The sequence below is a fragment of the Anarrhichthys ocellatus genome, unplaced genomic scaffold (genome assembly GCF_004355925.1).
Source record: "Anarrhichthys ocellatus isolate YVR2014 unplaced genomic scaffold, GSC_Weel_1.0 scaffold31, whole genome shotgun sequence".
In the NCBI taxonomy this organism is placed as follows: domain Eukaryota; kingdom Metazoa; phylum Chordata; class Actinopteri; order Perciformes; family Anarhichadidae; genus Anarrhichthys; species Anarrhichthys ocellatus.
Window position 1 is genome coordinate 2,201,990 of NW_022280061.1, and position 23,752 is coordinate 2,225,741.

At 42.8% G+C, this 23,752-nt stretch overlaps 2 protein-coding genes and 1 long non-coding RNA gene across 4 annotated transcripts; 1 reads left to right on the forward strand and 2 right to left on the reverse strand.

Moving 5' to 3' along the window:
* Positions 1-1,618: 1,618 nt before the first annotated feature.
* On the forward strand, positions 1,619-3,795 carry LOC116392773 (uncharacterized). The gene is made up of 3 exons (XR_004213358.1): positions 1,619-1,783; positions 3,159-3,255; positions 3,681-3,795. It is a non-coding gene; the product is annotated as an uncharacterized LOC116392773 (long non-coding RNA).
* A 136-nt stretch (positions 3,796-3,931) lies between these two features.
* dennd1c (DENN domain containing 1C) lies at positions 3,932-14,742 on the reverse strand. 2 transcript variants are annotated; one of them, XM_031864506.1, is made up of 23 exons: positions 13,809-14,742; positions 13,000-13,064; positions 12,317-12,360; positions 11,131-11,180; positions 10,933-11,052; positions 10,771-10,840; positions 10,610-10,690; positions 10,451-10,516; positions 9,489-9,542; positions 9,268-9,378; positions 8,887-8,987; positions 8,750-8,795; positions 8,522-8,623; positions 8,036-8,161; positions 7,757-7,858; positions 7,404-7,494; positions 7,261-7,301; positions 7,120-7,170; positions 6,990-7,037; positions 6,767-6,874; positions 6,526-6,608; positions 6,192-6,405; positions 3,932-6,086 (listed from the first exon to the last, which is right to left on the reverse strand). In XM_031864506.1, the coding sequence occupies exons 1-23, from the start codon at positions 13,823-13,825 to the stop codon at positions 5,097-5,099; spliced, it is 2,781 nt and encodes a 926-aa protein (XP_031720366.1). In that variant the 5' UTR covers positions 13,826-14,742; the 3' UTR covers positions 3,932-5,096. The 2 variants fall into 2 exon arrangements, with proteins under 2 accessions (XP_031720366.1, XP_031720367.1); XM_031864507.1 differs by lacking the exon at positions 10,451-10,516.
* Positions 14,743-14,835: 93 nt separating this feature from the next.
* Positions 14,836-17,833, reverse strand: LOC116392772 (tubulin beta-4B chain). The gene is made up of 5 exons (XM_031864508.1): positions 17,630-17,833; positions 16,732-16,840; positions 16,508-16,618; positions 16,077-16,321; positions 14,836-15,973 (listed from the first exon to the last, which is right to left on the reverse strand). Exons 1-5 carry the CDS (start codon positions 17,684-17,686, stop codon positions 15,161-15,163), a joined length of 1,335 nt encoding a protein of 444 aa, XP_031720368.1. The 5' UTR covers positions 17,687-17,833; the 3' UTR covers positions 14,836-15,160.
* Positions 17,834-23,752: the final 5,919 nt, after the last annotated feature.

A 23,752-nucleotide genomic window follows, 5' to 3' on the forward strand; every position in this document is an offset into this window, starting at 1 on the left:
TGTCACTGTACTGCACCCTCCTTTTATTCTCCCCCCACCCTCCTCCTGCACCTCCTCTTCACCTTGCCAAGTGTTTCTGCAACCGTACACAAGCACACATCATCAATAACATTATTTCCCAGCAGCAGTTGAGAAACTGTTTAAACTTTGCTTTGAAGAAAAAGATAAAACAGTAGAAAATCAATGAGGGTTTATGTGTTTGACTAACTTCTCGGTATTCAGTTTCACTTTTTTCGTTTTTTCGTTTTGACATTTTGAGTTCCTTCTAAATCTTGTTCTGGACCTGATAAATCAGCATATTACAAAAAAACCAAACATATTGAACATGCACACAGACAACTACTCAGGTGAGAGTCATGTTGAGTAACTTCTGGGGGAAGTATCTGGCAGGGGTTTTGGAGTTTCAACAGCAGGGACTTTTCTCTATGACAAAATAATGATCAAAATAAAATAAGTTAATAAATACGTTGAAGTTATTGAAGTTGATTTTTTGATTGACACAGGCTCAATGATGTGAATGGATGTTGCAAATGTATACAAACTTTTTGAATATTCACAGTTAAAAGATGGATCCCATTGTTTGATGATCATACGGAAATATTTTTCAGATATATTTTTTTATTTCTTGGGCCGGATGCTAACGAAGGAGGAAAATTTACATTGTATTGAATCCTTCCTCCAGGCAAAATATGTGAACATTTTTCAGAAAATGTACTACCGTAGTCAGACAATTACACATTATATAACCCCCCACAAAACTACATTGTGACGTTTCTGCTTTTGTTTTTATTGACTGATTAAACGAACAAAATATAACATGTTATAGTGAGCTTCAGAGGTGCTGAAAGATTAGTTACTAGCCATACTCTTTTTACAAGTATTTTTAAGATTGTGGGCCTAATGTTTACTGTTGTGTAACACTATGGCAGCATTTTGAATCACATTCATTGCATAATACACATTTTATGGACTAAAATTCAGGCTTTACACTTTGTTGTTGCACTTTCAAAGGTTATTTCTCATTTTCGATTGAAGGTTTGATCTCAGATCTCTTACCATTTAAAGCTCATTTAACAGTAAAGTAAATTCTAATATTCCACACCTGCTACAAAAGGACATACTAGTAAAAACTCATGTATAAAAATGGACTTTATCTCTTTGCTTGATTTTTATCTGATGACTTATTCTTATTTTCTTTTAACTTCTGCCACACCGTGTCTTTGTTCTGCACGTCAGGAGGAATACTATTTGGACATGAACAAAGTTTGTTTGAATAGTGATAATGAAAGTAGGCGACTCCAGAAAGCAGATTGTCCTCAGCTGACAAACAACAGCCTCCTATACTCGCACAAGGCCCTTTCTCTCTAATTATTGAACCGTACTGATATCAAGAGTGATTGATGACACAGCAAGCACAGTCAATCCAGGTAGGCCAGCTCTCTGTAGCCGGCTGAAACATGTGGTTTGTGATTTAAAAAAATGGAAATCCAAAGTTAGACAGGAACAAATTAAATTTTATGAAAAAAAAAACAGAGAGAGAGAGAGAGAGAGAGAGAGAGAGAGGTCTGTTTGTGATTGGCGCAGATGGGACACGTGACCGGGCTCATTTACACCTGGACAGGTAGGTGAGCGTGGGAGGAAATAGTTTCAGCTATGCCGCGAACACACCGACCCCTGACTGGATTAAGAGTTGTGTCGGTTCGCCAGAGCATCTTGCTTTGAACAGAGTGTCACGTCAGGGCACGTCGTCGGTCATCTCACCTGGACGCTCAACAACAGACAGGTAAGCCGCGCGGAACTAATCAAACACAGACTATCCTTTCAAGAGAAGATAACACGTAGCCTACGGGTCGAGCTTGAACCGAAACATTCTCCATGAGCCATGGAGCTTGAAGGAGCTCCTTCGTGCGTTTACCTATCGGCAGGTTCACCTGTGACGTCACAGCAGCAGCAGGCTCACCTGAGCTGAGACGGCACCGGTTGAACAGGTGAAGCAGGACCTACTGCATTCCGCCGCGTGCACGCATGCATCCGTCTGTGGCACTTTTTCTTTAAGCGTTTATCGGCTGGGATTAAGGAGGAAATTGGCCTTCTCTGTGGTTGATTGAAGCAAGCACCATTTATTTAACACGTGAGAAAACAACCTGTGTGTGTAACGCTGACGTGGAAGAAGATTTACGTTGAGTTTAGTGAAGGCCTAGTTTCTTTCCCTTTCTTCTTCTGTTATATTGACGAGTCACCTCTGTGGTTCTTACCAGGATTTATTCTGTGGTGTTGGTCAACATGTGGCATGTTAAGTTATACACTCATCCCAGTCACACATGTTGCCATATGTGAAGGATAGCAATGCAGGCACAGTAAAGGTGTAATTTATTTGAGTTATTCTGTACATTCTGTTCAGCATTTATTTTCCATTATCTACTAATTAATTATTTGTTCTATCAAAGTCCATCGCTGAAGACTGTAATATAATCTCATAAACAACCCTGCTGTGAATGCTACCTGTGTAAACAGAAACGTTGTGTGTCTTAGAGGAGTGTTGTTTGTCCTTTGTGGTCATTTTCGAGTTCATTCTTTCAGGAGTTGTTATATTGGACTAAGTTATTTTGAAACGTATGTCTAATGTTTTACATCCACGGGGCAACAAAAATAATGTGCTGTTTTTTCCTAAGAATTGTAGAGCAGCTAGTCTTCAACATATCGGCAACGTGCTGCAGTTCTCATCTTGACTAAGTTGTGGCAGTGACATAATTGCTCCTCCTGAACGTTTGAGCTGTCCTTCAGTCAGTGTTTAGAATTGATCAGATCTCTTTCTCCTGCTATTAAAAGCTCTCAGCGGACGGGAGAAGCATGTTTCCTTTGCAGTTAAGTTGCTTTCAAGTCCCTCCGGTTGTGAGGTTTTTAGTCACTCATTAACTGTCTGCATCAGACACAAAGACACTGTGCATACCTGAGCTGATGATCTCTTACCCCCCCCCTTTCTTAAACACATACATGTTAACGGTAACTGCTGTTTCTCTCACAGTTGGATTTGACATAGATCTTTCTTAGTTTATGCTCTTTAACCTTCATGATCTTCATTTTACCTCTTGGACAGTGATGAGACCCGTTTCACTGACTCTTGATTTGTCTGTTTTCTTTGTTTTTTTTTTTGTCAGATGCCCCGCTGTCGTTTCGGTCTATCTGATGCTGTGATGGTCCAGCTGTAAGAACACAGGCCTCACAGACCTACAATACTCTCTATTCCTCAGGGAGGTGAGCTCAGACTAAACCCTGTCGCATCATCTCATCCCTGTGTATGTGTTTGCTATTAGGGTTAAGGTTAGGAGACCTACTTACTGTTATTTCCTTGGATGTTTCGTGGAAAGAAGTATTGTATTTTGGTACCTATTATAGGGAAAATGTAAAAAGCTCTGTTTAAAGAATATATTAAAACTACACATGTTTGCATATTCAGTTGACCTGCTATGCTTTGACTCAAAGACTGTAGGGTGCTTTTCATTTGAAGTGCACTCTCTCATGTTTCTCCCCAATTTTAGTACCAAATCACAGTTCTCACTGGGAGACGTATCACTACATAGACTTTAATTGACATGCTGCATGTAATCAATCAATAGTTTAATCTGGAGTTGTACATTTACTGACTCTTCTGCCTGACCTGTGTGCCACTCCCTCCCCAGTCGCATGTCAACCATGGCGACGCAGGTGTTAATCCCACCGACAGTGTTTGTGTCCACCGTGCTGTCGCTGCTCAGCTTGGTGCTGCTGCTGCTGCTGTGTGTCATAAGGAAGAAAAGAAGGACGGAGGGAACATACAGGCCCAGTGCAGAGGAGAGCAAACAGGTGGGATCGGCGGGATCTGAAAAGCCTGGCCTGCCTCTCCCGTTGCCCAAAGAAGAACGCCTCATATGATGAACGCACTGAAGTGGACCCACCAGCCCGTCGCTGTGTGAACCTGCGGATGGATACCTCCCGTTTCTCTGACGTTGCCGGGATTATCTGTTTGTCTTGTGCACCAGAAACTCTATAGATGCACTCAACACTGTTTGCCCCGCACCTTTTAAATTTTGGTGCCAACAAATGCACTGATTAGTCAATTCTATCACTGCAAGAAAAGAGGAAATATGTAATTTGAGTGTTTATGGTATTCGTTTATTAAAATAACTCCTTTTATTCTGCCACATAAGGAACATGAGCTTAAGTATATTTTGTATTTGTACAGAGGTTACTATATTTTTACTCTACTGTGTGTTTATTTATATATAAAACAAATTGTTTTACACGATTTCCAGTACTGAAGGATATTGATTAAAACACTGACTGTAATGCACTTTTATGTCACGCTCTGAGAAGTTCAATTTCTAAAATAAATAAAGATCAGTATGTGTTGTACACAAGGTGTTTTGTTAATAAATCAGGAATGTGCACGCCCCTTTCTCTCCCTCGTCCTGGATCATTGGAGTCATTGAACGGATGTTGGATGTTCAAAATGTTTACTTTATTGGGTTTTAAGTTATTCAGATTCTGTGTGACGGCTTACCAAAAAAATGCAATACATTTGTCAGTTTTACCTGATGGAGCATTTCTCTCTCACACATACACTAGCAGACAAATATTCAGGTGTCAGTGATGAATGGGCCATCATACAGTAGACAATATGCAAAACATTAGTTGTCCTCACTGTTGGAGAACTTATTTAATTCAACCATGCTGCCGAATTGCCCTAATAAGTGCAATTCACAAGTTATTCCATCAAGTATACAATATTCAGACAAACAAATCAGTTCAAATACTTGCTAAATATTGGCAATGTGCCATATGTCATGAAAACACATCAGTGAGCCACACTGTTAAATGCTTCATTAAAATGAACACACTGGTTTATTTTGACTCCACTGCTGTAAATACTCACCAGTGCACCAAATCTGTGGCTGATAGTCCCTAACAAACGCACCTTTCACTCCGGTGTGTGTAACATTTGCTTGACGCTGCAGTGCCCAGCTGTTTCAGGAAATGACTGTATATTTGTGACCCACTTTACAATATGTAAGGGACAGACAGGACAAGAAAAACTAAAATGTCGCCAGCCTCATCCTCTAAGCTTCAAATCGCTTCTTCAGTTCAGACACTTTGATGAGAGGCGGGTCTTCACATTCATGCCCCTCTGAGCGTTTTTTCTCCTCCGATATATTTGAGTCACATGGCGGCTGCGTTTGTGCTTTCTCCCTGCTCCAAAGCATGTTGCCAAGTCTCCCAGGTTCAGCCAGCTCCTTGGTCCCGGACTTCACCTGAAAGCCCCGGCTGTCCTGAGACTGGAAGCGTGCTACAGGAGGGGGCACTTTAGGAGGACAGGGGGTCTGTCTCTGTCTCATCTCCTGCTCCTCTTTCTTTACCTCTTCTTCACTCCTTTTGTCCTGAGCTGCTGGAGGTTCAGGGTCAACGATGAGACTCCGAGGTCCAGGAGAAGCTGTGGGTTTCAGATTGTCCTCCTCAGGGTTGGGGTGATGGGGATTCAGTTTTATAAGTTTGTTTAAAGTCACCTCTTTAATCTTCTCCTCCTGCTCATCTTTCCCCTCTTCTTCTCTTGCTTCATTTATCTGCATTTCACTTGTTCCTTTTTCTATCTCTCGCCCCTCAGCTACCTCATTCTGATTTTGCTCGTACTCCCTATTTTCTCTCAACTGTTCATCCTTTAGCTTATCAGCCATTTCTTTTAAAGTGTCCTCTCCTAAACTCACTCTCTTTTCTTGACCCGCTTTCTTCGTCTCTTCCTCTAACCTCACTTCCCCAAAGTTATTTCTGTCATCTATTTCTTCTTCTTGGTTCCTGTTTATTGCTACCTTCACTTCTTCCTGTTCCTCTCGGACCTCCCTCCCTCTGATTTCTTGCTCTCTCACTTCACACACTGCCAGCCGACTGTCTGTCCCCTCCTCCTCTGGTAGGCTGGTGTCCAGGCACAGCCAATCAGAGTCTTCCGTCAGGTCTGACAACTCCTCTGTGGTTTCCAGATTCCAGCTGTGGAGGCTGCCACTGCCGCTGATGGACAGAGACAGGCTCTCCTGGCTTGGGTTGGCTGTAAAACGGTCCTGGGAAACAACAGCCAATGTAAGACCAGAAATGACCTTCATGTGTGTGTGTGTGTGTGTGTGTGTGCGTGTGTGTGTGTGTAAGAGAGCTCCTCATCTCCTTACCTTTGTGATATAGTCATGGCTGTCCGGTCCAAACAGATCCAGGCTGCGTGTCCCATACAGCAGGCCTCGTTCGTGGGAGCTCCGGGAGCTGAGCGTGTCAAAGATCTCCCCCAGCAGATCCATCTCCTCCGGGTCACACAGCAATGAATCTTCACCCTCTTCTTCATCCTTCTGGAGCTCAGAGTCAGGATCAACCGCAGGCTCAGACACAGCTCTGAAACACAGGGATAAGAAACGGGAATGGCGCAAGGTAGAAAATACTCGCTGCTTATTCTTATGTTTTTCCAGGGGTATTCCACATTTCTCCATCTCTCAGCTCGTCTCTGACTCTCACCCAGCCCATGCGTCTCCAGTGTCCTGCATGTCTTCCTCGTCTCCGGGAGCCCTCAGTTTGGAAACAGGCCGACGGGGACGAGACTGACATGAGGCGAAACAGCATAACACAGCAAAGGGATGGAAATGGAGCAATGAAAGAAGGAGATTAGTGATGAGGAAGACATGTGTGGATGGTATCTGTTGCAGTGTTATAGAATATTAATAAAATAGATATGGGATTGTTTTGCAACAGATCTCACCCTCCCAAAGTGTTGTGTGATTGGCAGGCGGTTCTGCAAGCAGTCAGATTGGGCACGGCGGTGCGACACAGAGCCTCCTCTCTGAAGGGCGTGTTCTTCACTGTGGGCCTGAATCACACACACACGCACACACACACACACACACACACACACATACATGGATTATTATAGTAAAACCACAAAATAACTAGATTCATTTGTACCATCATGAACGCTGACCCACCTTGTGCATCAGCAGGTTTTTCAAACCAGACTTGGTGAGACCTTTGGCCTGGGAGAGATTCAAGTCATCATGAATAGAGTTGTTTTGGTGATGCAGACCGACCTGAAAAAACACCGTGGCTTGTACTCACCCTCATGTTTGCTTTGGACTTCATGTTAAGGATCAGCGCTCCTCCCCCTTTCTGTCAAAAGCACAACTGCATTTGTGTTGCACTTTTCACCAGGACGGGAACCAACTTCAAACGGTTTCATTAAAGATGAAAAGAGCTTACCTTTAAATTACCAACTAACTGTTGATAGGATTTGCTTCTTCCTTTAAACAGACAGAAACACAAGAGGATAGGTGATAAGTGAGTAATGTGAAATCACACTCACACTCACACTCACACATATGCACACACGCACACACACACACCTGCAGCTGTTTCACACTTAAAGATCTCCTCCTCAAAGAGATCATCTGGTTCCTTCTCTTTGTTCAGAATATCCAGGCGGCCATCGATGAACTTCAAAACAAAACTAATGTTTGATCATTTCTTAAATATTATCTGATTAAAATACATCATCTTTAACATGAGTACGACTTAGTCCAACTGACCTCACAACTAATTTATCAGTAATTCTATGCATCTGCATCAAAGGATGTCAGAGACATTTGTTGACATTTCACTTTACTGTAACGCTTTGCTCAACAGGCCCCTCTCCGGTGTTATAATTGCAGTATCTGTCCAGCAGAGGGCAGTAAATAACACCGAGCACAGCGCGTACCTGTTTGAAGGACTGTAAATGAATGGCACTCTGTAGGAACTGCCTCATGCTGGCAGACTTGTGATCTAGAAACAGCTCCTCGCTGAACCACATCTCACCCTCCTGCAAGGAGAGATATGGAGATAGGTACAACAAAAGAGAAGAATGAGTCCCAAAAATACACATAGGAATGAAGAGGTGTCTTTAGAAATGACCAAATAGAAATTACAAACTATGAATCATTTACCCTACGGTTTTAATTTTTATTATAAGAAATAATAAGCCTTTTGAGTGATTGACCTTTTGACCCTGCAGCGCGTCCCTGTAGCCTCCAAACAGCAGAGCCTGAGCTTTCAGGAAGGCCCTCGAGACGCCACAGCCGGGAGACACGGCCTGACGCTTCAAACACGCCTTCAGCCCGGACATCTGGAGACATGGGTACATTTATATCTGTGATATGAATCAAGAGCAACTGCTACTCCAGCTCAGCGACAATGATCAAGACAACATGATTCGAGTAAGAAAACATGACGTTGAAATGCAAAATGTGCTACAGGTGATAAACATTTTGTCATTTAGCCTTGGTTAGATCGGTGACGGTATAGAGGGACAGAAAACATGTGAAGAGGAGGAGAAAAGGCCCCTGACTGTGTTCATATCACGTGTTTTTAAGTCTGTTATGAGTCAAATGTTTTTTAATCTTCACGGTTCTACAGACGTGGTGTAAACACAAACAGGAGTACATTACATCGGTAATCATTTCTATTACAATAGGCGATTTATTACCACATCTGAAGGTATCCTTTTCAGGTCGTCAAAGGGGGTTTCCAGAGTGTTTGTGTCCACATTCAAAATGACGACTTCCTCCAGCCCACGACTCCTCACCCTCTGTGAGACAGACACAGAGACACACCGTGATGTGTTGGTCCGTCAGTTTGTGGGGACAAACCTGGTAGATTAACCGGTTTTATATTGCTTGAGTAACTGTAGACGGTTCTATTCAGTATAGTTTACCTCAGATAGACTGGTGTGGACCCCTATTAGGTAAGGCATAGGTGCACTGTAACCAAATAAAAAAGGGTGAATCTATTGCAGACCGACAGACAGAATAGACAGACAGACAGATACAAACAGACAGACAGACTTCTTACCAGCAGTAATCCAGTAGGTGAGGTGGCAGCACAGGGATGAAGATGTGTTGCCAGTACATGGGGTATAACACAGCACTGAGTGCATGCACGCAAGACGTCAGCTACACACAACACAAAAAACGGACGACTGTTTCAGACAACACACAGGACACTCAAGTCTGTCTGTGTGGTCGGCCATAGGCCACATATGGTGCCCAATTTGTGACTTCAAGGTAGAATAATGGAGATCATTTTAGCTGCACTGAGTTTGGTTTCCAAGTAGTTGCATTCAGCTAAATACGGTTGCAGGTTAAGGTGAGTTTCTAGAGAGTGAACATGCATCTTAGACAAAAACGTAAATAAAGTCCTGTAAAAATAGAAGAACACAAATGTGTGTCTTACGGTGCTGAGTTTGCTGGCAAAGATGAGGATGCGTCTCTCAAACAGCATGCTGGCATAGACCTGGAGCAGGTTGCCCACATCTACCGCCACAATCAGCTCTGTCAAGTTCCTCTGGTGAATCCACAGACACACACATATCGGTTTGAATGGGCAAAGTGGACAAAACTCCACCCGCTCTATAGGATATACACCCAGGGTGTAGTTTAGTCCTCCATACTCACATTTTCAGGGATGGAAGGGAGACTTCTGGGGTCTGGAGCAATGAAGTATGGAACCTGGTCAAAACAAAGAAAGAAACAATACATGAATAAGAGAACGGGGGGAATTTAATGGACGTGCTTTTTTGCTTTCAGTTGGCTTCAACATCATACTACACTCATGTATGCATTACAGGTTACAGGATCAGACTTACGGTTTCATTCCAAAATTCTCTATCCATTAAATAATGCTTTTGTTAGATGCAAACTATCGTGTCAGCTAATGTCTTACTGTAACACAACCATTACGTTATAATCCTTAAGATTTACATGACATCCAAACACATGTTTGATGGTATTAACTGTGGGTATTTGTTCTGCAATAGCCATTCAATGCATTTATAATCAGTAATGACCTCTCTCTTTAGAAGTTTTCATTGTTAGTGGTGGAGTCCGCCATTCCCGCACCAGATTTAAAAACCTTCACTCTCTTTACACTTCATCAGAGCTGTATGAACTTACTGATAATAAAAATACAAAGAATTCCCAGAATTAAATCAGACTTGCTGTTACTAAAACAACCAGCACTGAAACTATATCGAAAACGACTTTAATCAATATTATCTGTTCTCACACCGTAGAAATGTGGTGTGAGAAACACACGGAGGATTTATTACTTTGGAATGAAACTCTTGAAATGTAAAAATCCACAAGATACGACCAGCTGCAGCTTTGATTTCATTTGATTTGAACACGGGTTATTTGTTATGGATACATACACTCAACAGTCACAATGAATGGCAGACGTTAGTGCAAATCGTGTTACGTTTGATTGAAACATTTGATTAGAGGGGTGGGTGACAAGGTTTTAGTCCGCACACATCCGGTTTAGCCATCAAGCACAGACAGCTAACGTTTTCCAGCAGGAGTTAGTCTGTATCCGCTCAGCAGTTATTCCAGACCACATGAACCCCTGTGGGACTCACCCCCTCTTGTCCCTTTGGGTGTCCAACAGGATGGGACACCTCTGTGCTGACCAATAGCTGCTCTCCCTCAGAAAAAAACACAACAGGCTAACCACTGACAGAAAACAGCCGTAAAGTGAAGTGTGACACCTGCTTCTCACTGGATAATTAGAGATTTACCATCTGCAGAGTGACAGATCCAGCTGGTGGTGGTAAGGGCTGCTTGTAGAGGGCAGCCAGCAGCGCTTTGGTCTCATTGGTCTGTTGAGGACATGACGGTCGTTAGGTTAATAATACTCAAACACAGAGGAGAAGACAGAGTACACACACTGGAACCTCACCTGTCCTTTTGTGAGGTAATCGGCCAAGTTGTTGAGAAGTTTGTAAAACACTTCAAACCATGGAAGATAACTGTAATCAAATTGATTAAAAAGGGTTTTCATCGTGATGTTAAAGGCATGAGAGTTACTCTTTCAATACCCCCCCCCCCCTCACACAAATACCTGAGTATGCAAAGGCAGGTGTTTGTGTTGTTGGTGAGCCGGCAAAAGCCAAACCGCTGGCATCCCTCAAGGTCGGTCAAAACAAAAGTAAAGTGCTGCACGGCCACTCCCTCCCTCGCTCTGTGCAGATGAATGACGTGAGAGGTGGACATGTATAAAAAATACAGACCAGAAATGTAAACTGGAGTTTATACTCACCTCTGTATGTCATACGGGAAGCAGAACCTGGGTAATGTTTGAAAAGATTCCTGGAATGAGATGAAATTGTGTCAAATGAAATGTGAAAAATCTGATAACAAGTCTAAAAGTCTACAGCAACGCTGATGGCTCTGTGGGCCTGTGCTTATAGGCACAACACTGACAACATGTTCACGATGACAATGTTAATGTTCAGCAGGTATAATCGTATCTAATTAGCATTAACCACAATACACATTTGAGGGAAGGTCAGTTGTTTTGCAGGTATTTGGTCCAGGTCCAAGCTCCAAGGTAAAAAAATGATATTTGAAGCAAATATTCGTAGAAAAACTTGAAATTACAACTGCCAGGTCTGTCAGGTGATACAATTGGACCCAAAAAGACTCAACACTAAGATTTAAATTGGGGAAGAGACGTAACTCAGCCGATAATTGTTTCAGGTGAATCAACTTCCCAGTATGAACCATTAAATAGAGCTTATTTTAGTCACAAAGTTAATAGTTAGGATAATCCCATTTTGGCAACTGAGCGACTTGTATTGGAATTCAATTTGAGCCTTCAACGCCATTTTCAATTCTCTTTATACACCAATGATTTGGTCATAAACCAAAGCGTTGGACAAATCAAAATTATATAATTATAAATATGTTGCCACTGTATGAAATATCAGAAGATCACTAAAGTTATTACAATTCATCATGAATGGGATGCGTCTGTACCAAATTCCATTGCAATTCGTCCAATAGTTCACACTTCACTCACAGCTGCAAATGTTTGACATTACGTGCAACGTCCTGGACATAATCACTGTATTAATCTTATATTATCATTGTAATCTATATTGGATTTAGTGAATTTTGGATATACGTGTTGATATTTAAATACTTGCACCATTATTAACATGTTTGAACTCTTGATATTTGTACTCTTTCCAACTTTCTACAACTGATGCAAAACAATTACCCTCAGGAGAAATAACGTTCCAGCTCATCGTATCTTGTCTTAATAGCTGCTGTGATATTTTAGTCTGAACCAAAGTGGAGGCCTGACCGACCCACAGACCAGCCAACATTGCAATCCCAATAGCCACACCGCTATCCAAAAAGAAGCCACAGCAATCAATTTAGCTTGACAATACATGCACAAATATTAAAGCTTTCCAGAAGCAGGGGACACGAGCGGCTACCTCATCACTGAAGTCCTCTGGATACTGAAACAGTACACCAGGATCTATAACAATGAAAAGAATGAATCAAAGGACATCGTGGCCAATACTCCAAACACACTATATGTACAAAGTGGGTTCTACACGGCAACAATGAGTGAAATAGAAGGAAGACAAATCATTGAAAATGGGGAAACTAAATAAATGTTCAATTCAATAAAAAAGGTATTTAGTACTGTTAACCCCTTCAGCTCACATGCAGCTGCTCAGTCCATCAGATTACCACAACACGGTACGATCTGGTTCTAGTGTGACAAGACACGCTATGTGGTTTTTCTGATCACATGACAGGAAGTATGAGCAACTCAGCTCAGCAGAAACACCTTCATATACAGAAAGTCTGATCAACGTATTGTTTCATAACACAAATTAATTTGTGTTGCTTTTTAAGTTTGAAACAAATTTCAGATGTTAGTTGGCACTCAGGTGTAGTTTATCAGAACTCGGAAAATGACAAGAAGAAGGTGAATAAAGTCACGGGAAGAATTTGAGGAACAAATATTTATCAACTTCTCTGTTGCTGACAAATTACTCTGCACATGTAAACAGTTCCATAACAGACAACACAAGTTATAGTACTCCATAGAGGCTGAAACACAAGCTGGGAATCACAGAAATTGGCAATACTACATTGTCCCACTCACCTTTGTCTCTGGCTACGGGGCAAGTTGCTTCAAAGAACCAGTAGAAGGTTTGCTCGGGGTTTTGTCTGACAGGAAAGAGACGGAGCGCTCATGTGAGGTTCTACCTCCACAGAAAACGGACCAAAACATGCTCACATCAATGCTGAGACACTCCAGTGAATCTGCCCAACATTTATCATATTACTCAAATCATCATTTCACAAAACCGAGGAGATTTCACTCTCAGGATGTTATGAAACAACAGGTGTGCTGATGAAGACAAAGGTAGACAGTGGTCCATCTATTAGAGACAGGTGTACCTACAGAAAGAGAGTTACATGCAGTGATGGAATGACATTTTATTTATTGATGCTACTTCTACTCCACTACCTCCCAGAGGTAAATGTTGCTTCAATAATTATTATATAATTTTAGATTATACTTTATGTATATTATTCTGAAATGGGCCATTCTGCATAACGAGTACTTTTGGTACTTTAAGTATACATTGATGCTAATAGCTTTTATTTGTAAATAAGTATTTCTACACTGTATTGCTACTTTTACTTGAACAAAATATCTGAGTATTTCTTCCACCACTGGTTAAGTGTGATTACATTAAAATATTCAGAACGTATTCATACGCAACAAACAAAGGTGAACATTTCCAGGCCTACCATGAAGTGTATGGCAACTCACACAAAGGGCAACAGAGTTGCTGCAGGAAACTTCCTGTGCAGTTGTGAGAGGAAGTAATAAAAACCACAAGAACAGACTGACGGGCAGAGTGATGATGGGAGTCGAGCATATAAATGAACAGATTAACTCACTTCAGTCTGGAGCCCATGCTGTCTGGGTGTGTGTGTGTCCATGTGTTGGTCCAGGAGGGCAGAGATCTTCAGCAGGTGCATCAGATGATAGTCGTACCTCCTTCCTGATGCAGCTGCTGTGTGAACGGAGGCAGACAGCAGCGGTAGCAGGAGTCTGCAGAATCAGCGCAATCGGAGTGATGGAACACTTCCTGATCTATGTCAGTATATGTGTGGTGTGTGTGTGTGTGTGTGTGTGTGTGCACATATGACGTCTGATATAAGACCTCCTCTCCAAGCTCAGAACTTATTTTCACTTTTCTTACATTTTCATAATTTTCCCTCAGTTTCCTTTAAATTACTTAGATCTTCTCATCCGATTTTTTTTAATGAGCAGCCATCAGGTCAAAAGGGAACCATTAAGTACAAAAACACAAATCAAGTTAAAGAAATCACATTTTCATTCATCTATAGAAATAACTACTACTGCCTATTCAAGCATGACAGACAGAGGAACGGCCATTAACATTCACAGCCATGAGACGAATGGTCTCCACAACAGCAAATACTTAAAGTATTTTAACAAGAACACTCAGCAGATCTTGATTTATCGCTTTAAGTAAGATATACTTGATATGTCATATAGTCTCCATGAAAAGCTGATTCATTGAGTTGCTTACACTTGATCAAACAAAAAGGCTTCAAAATCCTGTTTTATTTTCCTCATAAGAATTTCTGATGAGTCATAAAGCATTTGGTGTTTCAAGTTTCATCGTCCTAAGAGGCATCAAGGTTTTCCACAGCCTGCTGACAGAGGCGCTAAACTCATAGATGGCAGCACTGCCTCCTGCTGGTGTTCAAGCAATACTGCCTCATCTGTAGGTCTCCATTTTAGTTTGCCGTCATACTCTGACATCTGAGTAAAACTGAAGGATTTTATGATTTATTTTGTTCCATTTCAGTCAAAATTAGTCTCAATTTAAGGCTCAATTGCATGTATTTCATTTTTAAACGTACCACAGAGAAGAACATCAAACACACAAAGGGATATTTTTCCAACAAATTTATTACAATCAATGCCAAATTAGACAAGTGATCAAATTTGCGTTGAACGGTTTTATTGAATACTTGGCCCAGGTACTGTTTGACTGGAACATCAACAGAAAGCTACTGACAAAAGACCACAAGCACAGTTGTTAGCTACCTCTATATGAGCACTGCGGGTTAATAAAGCCGGAGGAAAGTGGAAGGAAGAGGAGAGGCAAACAGAAACAGTAGGATAAGAGAGGAGTCAGAGAAAGAGAACAGAGCAGGAGTGAAATGAGTGGATCGATGGTTGGATGGAGTTATGACGAGCGCAGTTGACTTTAGCCTTAGGCCACCTCTTCTTCTCCTTCCTCCTCAAACTCGCCCTCCTCAGCCGTGGCATCCTGGTACTGCTGGTACTCGGACACCAAGTCGTTCATGTTGCTCTCCGCCTCTGTGAACTCCATCTCGTCCATGCCCTCGCCAGTGTACCAGTGGAGGAAGGCCTTGCGGCGGAACATGGCGGTGAACTGCTCAGAGATGCGCTTGAACAGCTCCTGGATGGCCGTGCTGTTGCCGATGAAGGTGGCGGCCATCTTGAGTCCGCGGGGCGGGATGTCGCACACGGCTGTCTTGACGTTGTTCGGGATCCACTCCACGAAGTAGCTGCTGTTCTTGTTCTGCACGTTCAGCATCTGCTCGTCCACCTCTTTCATGGACATGCGGCCTCGGAACACGGCGGCCACGGTCAGGTAGCGGCCGTGGCGAGGGTCGCAGGCGGCCATCATGTTCTTGGCGTCGAACATCTGCTGTGTGAGTTCGGGCACAGAGAGGGCTCTGTACTGCTGGCTGCCTCTGCTGGTGAGAGGGGCGAAGCCCGGCATGAAGAAGTGCAGACGAGGGAAGGGCACCATGTTGACGGCCAGTTTGCGGAGGTCAGCGTTGAGCTGGCCGGGGAAACGCAGGCAGGTTGTCACCCCGCTCATGGTGGCAGAGACCAGGTGGTTGAGGTCTCCGTAAGTGGGTGTGGTGAGTTTTAGGGTGCGGAAGCAGATGTCATACAGGGCCTCGTTGTCGATGCAGTAGGTCTCGTCTGTGTTCTCTACCAGCTGGTGGACGGACAGTGTGGCGTTGTAGGGCTCCACCACTGTGTCTGACACCTGGAGGTAGAAAACGCAAAGGTCAGGGGGGATAAGTCAGAAAAGGAATAAAAAAACAAAAAAAAAAAAAACACCTATCAGCAGTGCCAGGTGATCACTGTACCTTAGGAGAGGGCACCACGCTGAAGGTGTTCATGATGCGGTCGGGGTACTCCTCACGGATCTTGCTAATGAGCAGAGTTCCCATTCCAGAGCCGGTACCGCCGCCCAGGGAGTGTGTGAGCTGGAAACCCTGCAGACAGTCGCAGCTCTCAGCCTCCTTCCTCACCACGTCCATGACCGAGTCCACCAGCTCAGCTCCCTCTGTGTAGTGGCCCTTTGCCCAGTTGTTACCGGCTCCACTCTGGCCTGGATGTAAAAGGTTAATATTGAGCCTTATTCATCCTGCCAAAAGGCATCCGTTCATTATTTAATAAAAGGATAGTTTCTAAATGGAATACAACAAGTCGCTCTAATATGCTCATAATGAAAATGACCTTTCTTTTTCTGTGTTATAATGATCGTGTATGCGTGTGTGTGTGTCTGATCATATACCAAAGACAAAGTTGTCAGGTCTGAAGATCTGTCCGAAGGGGCCAGAGCGAACAGAGTCCATAGTGCCAGGCTCCAGATCCACTAAGATGGCCCTGGGCACATACTTCCCACCTGAAACACAAATGCATGCGTCAAAATATATATATATTTTTTTATTTTATTTTTTTTATTAGAAAAGAAAAGACGGATCACGAGAACACCGAGTTGTGTTTAACGGTCCGGACCTGAAGCCTCGTTGTAGTAGACGTTGATTCTGTCCAGCTGCAGGTCGCTGTCGCCATGGTAGCTTCCCGTTGGGTCGATGCCGTGCTCATCGCTGATCACCTCCCAGAACTAGAGGATCAAAAATAAAAATGTAATTCATACGTCACCCTAAAAACAGAATATACGATTAAAATGTATACGGTTGTTCTTGTGGTAACAAAAGGTTTGCGAGGAGGTTAATTGATAGAAAATGAGTTGACAAAAATTTGATGATCAAATGAAATTATTAATCTGTTATTTAAGACAACAAGTGACGGATTCATTAGTAATAAAAACCCTTTTTAGCTGCAGCCCCAGAATAAAATTGCAATGTCATTCAGATTCATCAAATCAATATCTGGTGCACAGATGTCTGCAGCAGATGGGTTGATCTACACTGAAAATGAGGCTTAACCCGTTATGTGATGCAAAGCAGCCTATTGGGGGTTTATTATCATTGCAGTTAAAACATGACTTAATTATGCGTGTGCTGAAAACCTGGGTGGCTGCAGACGATGCGTTGTGTTCTGCGTCTGAGCCACACCCCTCTCCCCCCTCTCTCCCCCCTCGACCAGACACACGCGCAGTTTAGGAGCTGTCGCTCATCTAAGGGGCATCAGAGGCAGCAGCGGGGGCTGTCTCGGCTCGCCACCGCCCATCCTAAAGGATGCTATTGTGCGCTGCCTTCAGCCATGTACCACGCTTTGCAATCCGCTGGGTTGACCCATTTAGTATTTCCTGTGGACAACATGGCCTCGCATCGGCCGACACGTCGACATAAACACCGTTAAGCTCGATTTCAAATCATATAAAAGCGAGAGCAGTTCATCAGGTTAAGATATCTAGATATACTGTCGACGTGTGTGCGCGTTTTCATACCTTTGCTCCAATCTGGTTCCCGCACTGCCCGGCCTGCAGGTGCACTATTTCACGCATGTTGTTGCTGTGGTGTGTGTGTGAGGAGTCTCACGGAGAAACAAAGGAAGCTGGGCTGACGATGGGCTCTGGTTCTTCAGCGGGTTCGGTCCTGGTCCTCCTGCTGTCGTCGACTGTCTGACTGAATGGCGGACGAGCTGTGTGGCTACGTAGAGAGCTCGCGCCTGCGTAGTAAGCTCTCTGTCCCGCCCTTCCCTCCGTCCGCGGCTGCGCAGTTCAACCCGGTGCTGCAGCATGACGTCATCTCCATGGCAACAGGAACCGGGCACGGCCGGAATATAGGCCTGCCTGGTCTGTGTGGTAGAGAGACCGGCTGTCGTGGGATTGAAATGGATGTGGGATAACACTGGAAGGATAAACAGGCCGGGATTAACTTCTCCTTAAAGCTTGAATCACGGGGTTAAATGTACGCTGACATTAGCATGCATCTAACCCCGTGTTTAATCTAACAACTCCAACAAAGGACTTAATGGACACCGATGTATGAATGAACACTGAGTGTGATGGCGACGTGTAGCCTAGAAATGATTAATTAACTGTAGAAAGACAAGGTATGATAACATCATAAATATGCATGTTACATTGTCTTTGTCTCAGCAGTGATTTACGTGTGTCTGTGTGTCTTGGGTGTGGGCTGTCTTTAGTCATTGCCTGGATGGGAATGGTGTTAGCATGAAATGGATTCATGTGTCATGCAGAGGCTTGCAGTAGGGCCTAGTGTGAGCTTGCAAAAATGTGCTGTTGGGCCCATTTCCAACCCCCCAACTGCCCTCTGCGATTGCACATCTCCAGCTCGACATCTGTCCATATCTAACAGCAAACGGGTTTATGACTGGTTCGAATGTGCACTTCTCTGAGATGCTAAACTGCCAAATTCCCAAAGAAAGTGAGGTGACCTCAGTGTCTTCAGGGATTGGGTTGTACAACCCAATTGAACGTTGTCCATCATTAGGCCCTGACAGAGCTCTTATTAGCAGCCTGGGCAGCTTTTTGAAACAACATTTTACGCAGCTGACAGCCTCTGTGTGCCCTGAACGCCTCAAGTTGAATGGATTCAACACAGAGCAGAAAGACGTTTTTCTTTTGCTGGATACCTGAGGCTATATGACCTTACCAACCATAGTTACCATGCAGATGCGGCAGGAGGCAAATCAGTGCAGTAGCCTACATGAGATTTGTACAAGTTCTTGTCATTAATTTAAATTGTATTATAAGCTATTAAGTGTCGTCCATTTTATGCTTTGTGATAAAGCATAAAAAACGATTTATTTATTACCATTGCCGAACAACAATATTTAAAAAAGACGCAGAAAACTGCAAAAAACGCTCCGTCTGATTGGCAAACAAAATGTAGTGGGTTGCGTCTCGCATTGTCCACCTGTAAAACCTGCTCCGTCTGATCAGGGCCATGTGATGCAACTTGCTGTTTTGTTTGAGCTGTTGCCAATACAGGCAGGAAGTTTGATAGCAGAGACTAAAAGAGAGCGAGGAAGGAAGAAGAATGTGATCAAACAAGAAGGCATTCCCCAACCTCTTCTTGCAGGTGTCCAAAGAAAAAATCGAAAGGGGAATAAGGTGGTGAAATCCAATCACAAGTGATCACTCACTGAACTGCAGTCGTATATTCGTGAAACCGTGTGGATCCATAGTATCTGGTTTCATTCTCCCACATTACCTTCAGCTACATCCATGACGCCCAAAGGTCAGTAACTGGAAATTAACCAGTCTCAACCAGACCCTGAAATACATTGAAGCACAGCCACCAGGCCATAGACTGCAGGCCTACGTATATAAGAAGTGGATGTAGTCTCTGTGACCCATCCCACTGTTGTTTTTGAAGCCTCAAGTTCAGCATTTTGACCGTTGCTATCTTGAAAGGGGAAAACCTTCGTAAACTAAGTGAGCTCACAAGCCTTTTGGAGAAAGTATTAGTAAGGAACCATTGGGGAGTCTCCAGCAGGTGAGTAACTGCGGGAAGTGGTGACATTATCTAGTTGAGCTAGATCTCTTCTCTACTGTTCCCATCATCTGAGAGAAGATCGTCCCAACTTGTGCCTCGCCTACACATTTCCTGAAGAATGATCTTTGCCTTGTGGCGCCACAAATCTGAGAGGATCATACAGGGAAGCCACTGTCGACAGAATGTCGCGGCGTGTTGCAGGCTGGTCCTTGAGGCTGACGTTAAGTCGGAATGGTCGGATTTCGCATCCCACTGAATCCCGAGGGCTCTCTCAAGTGGCAGGTCATCAAAGGCAAGATCCATATTCTTCACATTGGTTGCTCGTTCAGAGGGTGGTATAATCTCCAGGACATTTCTGTCGTTCGACACAAACTTGTGTAGTTGCAGACCATCAATGGCACAGAGTTCAAGAGCTTCTCTGGCAAGCTGAATAGCATCTTCAGTGCTTTCAAAACGTGCGAGCCCGTCGTCGACATAGAAATCCCTCGTTATAAACCGTGAGCCTTGAGGGTAGAGGTCTGCATTTTCCTTAGCTAGATGCTTCAATCCGTAGTTTGCGCATCCAAGGGAGGAGGCCGCACCAAACAGATGCACCTTAATCTGGAATTCGCTGAGTGGTGAGTTCAAGACTCCTTGCTTCCAACAGAGAAAGCGCAGATAGTTGCGATCAGCCTCATCCACATGAAATTGATGGAACATTTTCTCAATGTCACACATCAGTGTTACAGGGTGCCGTCGAAAGCGGATTAGAACTCCACTCAAGTTGTTAAAAATGTCAGGCCCAGGGAGGAGGTGGTCATTCAAGCTGGTTCCTTTGTACCATCGCAGAGCAATCGAACACTACGCAAAGTTTATCCGGCTTTCTGGCATGATAAACACCGTGATGGGGAATGTACCATTTCTCACCTTCACGCCCACCGTCTACGATCTGCTCTGCGTCTCCTCTTTCGATTACCTCTTCCATTAATTTGACATACAGCTCCTTAGACCTTTTGTCCCGTTTTCAGGTGGTTGAGGTGTATGATGGCTGAATCTTTATTGTCAGGTAAGCTGGGTCTGCCTTTAAAAGGGCATTTCGTATATATAATTATCCTCTAAGGAAACATGGGTTTGGGTTATTACGGGCTAATTCTGATAGATAAACTAATGGTGTGTTATGGCGTAAATTGAGTACCCTCTAATCGATGGCTTTATAAATCATAATTTAATGATTTATAATCGCGCCATTTCATGACATTATTTAATTATTATTTAATAAATTTGCTACCAGCAATAACGCTACAATTAACACATCCAGCAAGCACGGAGCAACATTATCATTCATTTGGAATCGGGTTTCTGGCCACTCGTCAAATGTAAGTGGAATAATTATTTTTCTTTTAGTTCTGTTTTGGTTTGCACAAATCTTAAGCTGTTAAATGCTCCACTATGTTCACCCACGTTGCCTGTCTGCTGTCGGTGCTGGGGCGGGTGGTGCACAGTGGGTTTATCAGAGCTGTACCTCAAACAGCTTCTGTGGCTGGAAATAAGGTTGATGAGACACTCAAATGTGCAAATGGAGCGGAAGTGGGCAGGGGGAGGCTGTAGTGGCAGGATTGGGCCTGTATGTGGTTGTTGGTGTGGCGATCAGCAGGGGCCCTATAGCAGGCTTAATCCAGCCATGATTTCTGTAGTAACACCTGATGTCCATACGGGGGCGATAGATATCTTCTGTTATTCAGCGGATCTCACACACTGCTTCCTGTCTCTGGTATCTGTAGCCTACTGTACTGTCGCTCACTCTTCAAAAAACAACCCAAAATAATCTATTTTAAGTGTTCATTTTATGCAAGCACCAATAGTCACATGCCTCAGTAAAGGGAAATCCTAAACCTGAGTGAACTACTTTTTAAATCTTGAATGCATAAAATATAACTATACAATATTTTGAAGAACAAATGTCTCCAAACATATAACAAGTGAGGCTTTTTTTTGGCCTCTTATACTATATATTTCAGTACCATGTCTTCAACTTGCCCTGTGGATGATTTAATAATTATTAAGATTCACCTATAAAAAAAAATCCTCTCAGGCTGATTTACTTATGAAATGTGATGGTGAAAACTGTAGCCTCTAGTTAACCAAATCTTGCCTTTTAATCTAATTTTCCATTTTGAATATATTGATATTACTGTGTTGGAAACAGCTCCAATCACTTCACTGGGTTTTCTTTCAGTTCTCTCTGCTATGATTCCTTCATCCTCAAAAATAAATCCTTGTGCCATTGGATTATGAGAGTAAAGTGGAGCACCTATAAGAGAAACGTGTGGAAACCCTCAAAGAATCAATCTCACAGCTTACAGGACAATAAAACAAACCACTCAGCCATTATTACCTTCATTTGTTTTCTTTATCAATGAACTGTTTTATATGCTGGAAGTGTTTTGAGCTGTGGGACGACACTCTTAAATGTGTGGCATTATCAAAGATAATTACTGTTTAAGTCGTTTTGTAACGTGCTTGGTTCAACGCCATTGTATGTTGTTTACCGATATCATTGAAGTCATTTCCCTCCTGGCTGACTGCTTCTCTGAGATATCTGGCAACGCTCACATCTCACGAGCAAGAGCCTCTCTCTCTCCTTCACAGACAAATGACGCAATCTGCCGCGTTTCTCTGCGCTGCAGGCTTTGAGATAAAATGCTTCTCATGTCTGTTGCTACGGAGTTAATCAAAGAAAAACGAAAAAGAAAAGACTACAGAGTCATAAGTGGAATTCTCACTATATGCAAATGTGTAACCCACAGCCAATATCACTTATATTAGCCCATTATTATAATTACCGCCATGAGGCAGACAGAAACAACTAAATTAGCATCCAAATAATAAACAAGCCCAAAGCAACTGGAATTGATTATATCATGAAATAAATGTCGGGAGCAGTTTATATGTACACAGATGTCACCACTGCCTCTCTTGTGTTCACCCTTCATTCTCTCTTTTTCAATCTTTCTCCAAGACTACAGGCTTTCAGATCAACCCGAGGCTAATCACTGAGAAAAACATGTGACTTTAGTCAACGTGAAGAAGTGTGCAAACGATCACGATAATGGGAGGAACAACAGTTAGCCACACATGCACACAAACATGGTCAGATAAGAAACCCATTCACGCAGATATCAAATGTCCAAAGACTTGAGAACAAACAGCGTTTCTCTATTATTTATACACATTTATTATTCAGTGGGTGGTCATAGCCTGCAGCATTAAACCTTGTGACTCACAGAAACGCCAAAGTCAGATCAGCAACAGCCTTCAAAAGTGTATTTTTTAAATATGTCGTCGTTTTAAAAGGGTAAAGGGTTTGATTTAATACCTTACATATCGGTTTAAAAAAATGTTTTGTTGGAATCTTTGTATTTTTTTAACCCTTCCATGAACAGACAATGAATGGACAGAGAGGAAGTATGAAGACAGAAGAAGATGATGACCCTAAAGGGAAGGTAACAACGTAATTGAGAGAATATTACAGTAAGTTGATGAACCCTCTTTCAGTGTTCACCAAATGATAACTGGAGTTATTTTTAAGCACTGAAAAGGTAGTTTGTCACTTTGGGGAAATGAACTTCATCTCTTTCTTGCTGATAGTCAGATGAGAACATTGATATTACATTGTCTTGACACGCTCCTTTCCCAAAATGTCTTTTTCTTTAAGAAATACTGCGGTCACGAGTCATCAGCTTCGGATAAGAATCGATTTTGCATTATTTGGTTAGAAAATGTTACAAATAAATGCATGGAAGCAAAAACAGCAGGCCCCTAAATTGGGACTGTCAAGTGTATCATAATCTGTTAATATTATATTTTGTCACCTTTTCTTTTTCCTACCTTTTCTTCCCCCAAAGTGAGAGCAGTTAGTTTGATTCACACACACATTCTGGAAGGTGTTTCATGATTCACGTCATTCTAGGACTTCTCTTTTTTAATTATTCACAACTCAAGATTAAAAAAACAACAACAGCAGGATAGACAGCAAAGGATGCAGTTTCACCTCAAATGAATATCAGCTCCAACTTGTCAGTGCGGCTGCTGAGAAACATAAAACGACATGTTGAATAATGGAGCTG

Excerpts from the sequence above, each read along its gene's own strand:
- LOC116392772 (XM_031864508.1), bottom strand. The coding sequence starts at position 17,686 with ATGCGTGAAATAGTGCACCTGCAGGCCGGGCAGTGCGGGAACCAGATT. Across the intron at positions 16,841-17,629 it reads GGAACCAGATTGGAGCAAAG|TTCTGGGAGGTGATCAGCGA; the intron begins GTATGAAAACGC and ends TTGATCCTCTAG. Across the intron at positions 16,322-16,507 it reads ACCTGACAACTTTGTCTTTG|GCCAGAGTGGAGCCGGTAAC; the intron begins GTATATGATCAG and ends TTTTACATCCAG.
- dennd1c (XM_031864506.1), bottom strand. Across the intron at positions 8,624-8,749 it reads TCCACACCAGTCTATCTGAG|AGGGTGAGGAGTCGTGGGCT; the intron begins GTAAACTATACT and ends TCTGTCTCACAG. Across the intron at positions 6,609-6,766 it reads TCACACAACACTTTGGGAGG|TCTCGTCCCCGTCGGCCTGT; the intron begins GTGAGATCTGTT and ends GCCTCATGTCAG.